At 42.7% G+C, this 6,330-nt stretch overlaps 1 protein-coding gene across 4 annotated transcripts; it reads left to right on the forward strand.

The window, feature by feature from the left end:
• Positions 1-1,258: 1,258 nt before the first annotated feature.
• LOC147613598 (uncharacterized) lies at positions 1,259-4,771 on the forward strand. 4 transcript variants are annotated; one of them, XR_015263230.1, is made up of 2 exons: positions 1,259-4,050; positions 4,154-4,771. XR_015263230.1 is itself a non-coding variant. In XM_086781605.1 (2 exons), the coding sequence occupies exons 1-2, from the start codon at positions 1,401-1,403 to the stop codon at positions 3,696-3,698; spliced, it is 2,073 nt and encodes a 690-aa protein (XP_086637731.1). In that variant the 5' UTR covers positions 1,259-1,400; the 3' UTR covers positions 3,699-4,771. The 4 variants fall into 4 exon arrangements, 1 of the variants encoding a protein (XP_086637731.1); XR_015263231.1 differs by having other exon boundaries at positions 1,259-3,760; positions 3,921-4,771; XR_015263232.1 differs by having other exon boundaries at positions 1,259-3,756; positions 3,921-4,771.
• Positions 4,772-6,330: the final 1,559 nt, after the last annotated feature.

Here is a 6,330-nt window from a genome sequence, read left to right on the forward strand (position 1 = left end):
TATCATTTACTTGGGATCAATAAGTTGGAAGAGGCACATGTCATCTTTTGCTCCCTTTTTCCTTTTCTCATAAATATAGCTAGGGATAGATGGAATAGAGACATGGGCAAAAGTTACGGTAGACCAAGCAAAATCCCCCCTTTTGTCTATGATTCAAGGACTAATAAAATCCACGTTCTATAAATAAGTCCACTTTGTTACATGCGATTATCATGTCCGATCCATTGAATCTTCATTTTTAGGCCCCAATCTCAATAGCAAGCCTCTTGACTATTAAAACTCATGCTTGCGGGGCACTTAATTATGCACATTTTGTCCTTTTTCTTTAGCATCATGTCTTCTCTAGACTACATGGGCACATGATTTGCAACAAAGTCTTTGGGCATACTCCATAGTTTCATAAAAAATAAATTTAATGTTTCATGGATACACATTAGAGGGATCAAATGTATAGTGAAAAAGAGAAACCAATACAAATGGTGGGACGAGATGATACTTCTTTATGTAGCACATGGGAAACTTGGCATTGATAACTTTTTTGTAGATAATGAGGGAATCAGTGCATTCTAACCTTTCAGAATGTAGGATTATGAATGACTTGCTGCACTTACGTGGAAGAGACTAGGAAGCATTACTAGAAAGGCAACCGCCAGCTTGAGCTTATTTTTAGTGGAGAATTTCTTCCACACACGAGATTACATTCACTATCGCATATATTTTATTTTATTTTTTTGTTTTTGGCAATGCCTGCTCATGATATGCATGTAGTATTTTGATCTATGTTTTTGCAACCTGCACATGATATGCATGCAGAGTAGACTTGTTCATTTTTTCTTTAATCATCCTTACCTACCTGCCCGCTATCGATGATTTGTGGATCCATTTTATAAATGTCAAAAGCAATTGCAGCTTGTGTTAATTTTTTCTCTTCCTCTGTTGCACTTGTCTTAAAACTACACCTGTTCAAGCCTAAATATGGAATATGGGTGCCAAAATGTTTTGGGCCATTAATTAATTAATGGCAAAGAGTAGAACCTAAGGTCAAGTGAAGGCTTAAGGCAGCAACATTACGCTATTTTTTTAAAAAATTGTATAAGGTTTAAGGCGGGGAAATTAATTAAATCAATTTTTGGATGTGCTAGGTTTAACATTAATGTATTCGACGAAGAGGCAGTAGAAATAGGGGCCTTATTATTTGTAGGATATTATTTGTTGCAAAATTGGATGAGGGATTATGTGAAGGCCACGCTTGGAAGGCACCTTGAACCCTCCGGGGTCTTTGGAATAGGAGGAATATCCTGCGGATCTATTCTGATTCCCTTCCTACGCAGGTTGGGCAGCGGGCTTCCCCTCCATCTTCTTCATTTCAACCTCTGCAGGTTTTCCCTCCCTGCCCCGCGATGTCCTTTGCTTCTTCTTCTTCTTTTTCTGCCTCTTCCTCCTCTCCTCAATCAGAGGCCCGCCTCTCTTTCCCCTCCGTCTCCCACCACCTCCTGGACCTCACCTTGGAGTTTATGGGCCTCTGCCACCACCTCTTCCTCCCCTGCAACCTCCAAGCTTGGCAGCAGAAAATCGAGACCTTGATGCTCGACTCGGACGCCCACTCCTTGCTCTCCTTCTTCCTCTCAGACGAAAATGTACGGCCTAACGTCGCTTCCTACTTCAAGCTCTGTGTGAGCAGTCCAAGCTCCAGCTCGCTATCGCGATCCACATCGTTGGCCCAGCCTTCCCATGGCGACAAAACTGTGCACAGAGCTTTCACCAGCGAACGCATCCTCGCCTTCTTCAAGAAAGCCATAGCCGCAATGGAGGATCTGTGCAAGTGGGAGGCGATGGAAATCATATCGGCTTCTTGCAGGTACCATAACCATAACCATGGCCAAAACCCTAAGCCATTCATTTACACGGCCATGTTCTGCAATAGAGAAAGCCAGAGTTTTAAACACAGGGATTTTACAACCGTCTTTTTTCGCGTGGAAAGTTTCCATGGCCGTGGTCATGACAATGACCATCATGATGGCAATAGAGCTAACTCACTCAACTGCTTAGATTTTTATTTTCTGACCCTGCACACTTTGGCTAGGGTTTCTGCCATGGACTTGGCCAAAACACAGATCCACATGCACCAGTGCAGAGTCTTGCAGCTGGCTTACAATCGCATGAGCCATTTCTTCCAAGAATTTGTGCAACTGTATGCACTGGCAGGAGACGGGCATCCCTTGTTGTCTACTCTTAGCTTGTTCCATGGAGTTGGGAAAGAGCTTTGCAGGCTTCTCATCCATGGACACAGATATCTTGAAGACTGCATCTGCCTTGGCTGGTCCAGCCTCTCCATTCCAGACATGTTCAGTCAATTGCGACTCATGACTTTTCTGGAGGATCTTGATTTCCTGTGGAAACATCTCGTCTCCAAATTTCAGACCATCCTCGACATGTCCCTTCATAGCCAATTCAAGCTACCAACCTTGGACCTGTCTGAGCTGTCGTTCTTCCTCACAAAGGCAGCTGAGTATGATCACCAAGCACTCCACACCGAGTTGCAGGCTTTTTGCCGCGACACCAGCCAAGCACAACAATTTGAGCGAGCTTTCCCAAGAGACAAGCCCTCTCAAGACGAGAAATCACCCAAAGGGAAAAGCTTACTGAGAAATTTATGGCCTAACAATAGAACAGATCAATCACCACAAACCCCCTCAAGGGATGATCCCTTTCAAAGTGATGTATCATTCAAAGCAAGATGGCTCTCACAGAGCCTTTTCTGTCATCTCAGATTGGAACTTCACAACTCAAGAGATCTATACATAGAACCAGAACATGTGAAACGTGGCAACCTTCTGGGAGAAGGGAGCTCTGCAAAAGTTTATGAGGCCACTTGTTGGGGTGATAAATATGCCATGAAGCAGTTGTTTGCAGATGAGTTCTCTTCTAGAGACGAGATATTCCTGCAATTTAAATTACCTCATCCTAATATTGTGAGGGTCATTGGCTTCACATCGGGTGTTGAGGGGAACCCCATTCGGGCATTGCTGATGGAGCTCATGTCCAGTGATTTGCGGAGCCATCTAGATATGCTGAGGCGTCATTCGGATGGAAGGCGAAGCCCTTTTCAGCAGGTAGTTGCAGTGGACATCATGTTGCAAATTGCCAAGGCGATGGAGCATTTGCACCGGCAACAGATATTGCACAGAGATATCAAGGCATCAAATGTGCTGATAGATGGAGGAAGAAGTGCTGACTATTGGAAGGAAGGCTATCTCCATGTCAAAGTTGCAGATTTTGGGCAGGCAAGAGAGTTCAAGAAGAGGGACCTAACAGCACCTATTGGCACATTGTGTTGGAGGGCCCCTGAAATCACCTCTAACTTGAAAGAGTACAAGGGAAAGCTGGATGCTGCATTGAACTTCAAGCAAGGCTGCTCAACTGTGAGCATGTATGATTTGCGTGCAGATGTATACAGTTTTGGAATAACATGTTTTGAGATTGTTTCAGGAGACATGCCTTATGAATCTGTACCCAACACTTCTCTTCTTCGGCAGATTGTAAATGGACTGAGGCCAACTTTACCAGGAGAGATCCATTCAGGTCTAGCCCACCTTATAAAAGCTTGCTGGGATGGTAACCCTGAGCGGCGCCCCCTTTTTACAGAAATCTGTACAAAGTTGAACAAAATCAAATCTGAGTTACTGCACGATGTTTGATCCAATGCCTGATATGGAAAGCTTGGGGAAAGATTCAGTGCAAATGCCGGCCAGCGTGGTAGGTATAGTATCAGCCATGAGCTTGCTAGAAAAGTTTTAAGGGAGGGAGCACCAGGTGATCAGATTTTGGTGCTCAAAATTCTTCTGCTAACCTATCAACTTATAGATTTGCTCATTTGTCTCGGTACAACAATTAAGCACACTCTCCATTGATGTTTATAGGAAATCCAGAGGGCATGCCTGAGCCCCGCCATGAGTTTGACCAAAGGTGTATACTTTACCAGCCAGCAGCAGTTTCCAATTTATCAGCATATCCATCGATCAACTGTGCAGAAACCCAAGTGTTCTAAGCGTAAGATTTCTTTTAGATTGAAGAAAGAAGGATTCATTAAGATATTTCAAAATCGATACATCCTGCAATGACTAAATAAGAATTTTTAATGGTGAACACCTAGGTTACTCAAAACGAGGTCTTGGATAAGGAAACTCATGTGCAGATGATGAGTTTATCTCTTATTTTCTCAGGGTGAAACTCAAATACTAGAATAATTATGATAAGGTGTCTTTTGACTAATGGTTGAATTCTGACCTTGGTCTTCTTCATCCTTGATTTCATTGTGTAATGAAATCATGTAGGTCAAGATGGATCATATTCTCAATGTGTTCATACAGCTTGACATGATAATGATGCATGTCTCTTTCAGATGATAATTCATTCAATCTTCCTAAATTGACATGCATCACAAACAAGTGTGCTCCGATCATATTTGAAGCTTGGTAGTCAAATAAGTAGAAGACCACTTCAGGTTGTGCATAGTGACATTTGGGTTTCCACTCAAACCCAATCAATGAATGGGAGCAAGTACTACATTACATTTATTGATGTTTCAATAGGATGACATGTATTTACTTCTTGAAAGAGAAGAGTGAAGCATTGGAAAATTTAAAGCCACAATGTTTTGACTTAGGAGACATGGACTTCGTTAGGTCACCCACCCATCTCTCACACCGTTGTTGTGTCCATTACTATGGTAAACAACTCCTAATCTATGACTATGGTTAGTTGTTTTGAAGGTGAAGTTTCTTATTGGATTTAAACTTGTATCATGCATTTTTTATGTGACCCTCGTAGGTACATTGAAATAGAGCATAATCCAACTTGCGCCCGGGGGGGGGGGGGGGGGGGGTGGGTGGCAATGGAGGATTACATTTTCTTTCTTGGCACAATAAAAGAATATGTTTCCATGGACAAAGGAATGGAAGGTCACAAGAATCCGGCATGAAATTACTGCTTCGACTAGCAATATCTTCACATGGATTATGTCTTCAATCAATAGTTTGTGTGACCTTTGTAATTAATCACTCCTTCAGTTAACTATGGTGAAACCCACAAGAGCATAATCAAACCATTCACATATTCACAAATTACAAAATCAATAGATAATATAAAAGTGACATGGATCTAAACTTGTATCATGCATTTTTTATGTGACCCTTGTAGGTACATTGAAATAGAGCATAATCCAACCCGGGGGGGGGGGGGGGGGGGGGGGGGGGGGGAGTGGGCAGGTGGATCATGGCAATGGAGGATTACATTTTCTTTCTTGGCACAATAAAAGAATTTCCCTATTAGTGGAATGGCAAAACAACAGTCTGGTGTGGCAGACTAGTCAGGAAATGTCATGGGAGACATGAAGACTCATGCCAGAGGTTCATGGTTCAAATACCAATTCTAAAGTGGTTGCGGGGAATGCTCCGGACTTCTCTCTCATGGGTAGGATTGAGTGTAATGAATATGCAACACTCCCTTCGTGACTCAGTTCTCACTTAGCATGTACACATGAGTAGAACTACAACATAATCATTCACTACAGGGTAACAGTTGATACGAAAAGGAAGAGTAATAACAAGTGTGTATTCCATTCTAGAAGTATTACAAAGTGAGACATAAGACATTTGTAAGACTGACACATTCAAGCTCTATGACATGATAGTCAATTAACATTGCAAGCTTACAAGGCTACACTGTAGTATATAGACCATGAGTCTCTACACACACACACACACACACACACACATACACACACACACACACACGCCACCACACTCTCCTCATCCATCTCTCTCTTTTCTGAGTAGTTAATCACTCTTTTAAGTTGTGCCTTCTTGATCTTGGCAATGGCTCCAAGGTGGTTACAGTTTGTCGTCTCTACACGTGTGACACCGAGGTGGTGCTCACGTCGTGCATTGTGGGTTGACTGTTCCACCAACTGCCACTGACCCTTCCACTACTATTGCATCGCTAAGCGCAACACCTGGCATGCCCATTGATAGTCCTTGTGCTTTCGGACCAGTTCCCTTGATAAATTTTTGCTTGAAGTTGAAGAACATCTCCGGGGGAGTGTGATCCATAATGTAAATTTCGTTAGAGTAGATGGCGCTTTTGAATCTTGTCATCTTCCTGCATGTTCTTCTGAACAGCCCAGACCCCTGTTGGTTGCTTTTGATGTCTTTCTATCAAAAAGTCTTACCACTGGTCTGAGTGGAGTTTGCCCCAAAATATTCTTTTCTGCTATTGGTATTGGTCTCCACTCAACCTGGGCAGCCTCCTCATACTCTTCTAGATTATCTG

The sequence above is a fragment of the Cibotium barometz genome, chromosome 43 (genome assembly GCF_041138505.1).
Source record: "Cibotium barometz isolate CiBa-2024 chromosome 43, ASM4113850v1, whole genome shotgun sequence".
In the NCBI taxonomy this organism is placed as follows: domain Eukaryota; kingdom Viridiplantae; phylum Streptophyta; class Polypodiopsida; order Cyatheales; family Cibotiaceae; genus Cibotium; species Cibotium barometz.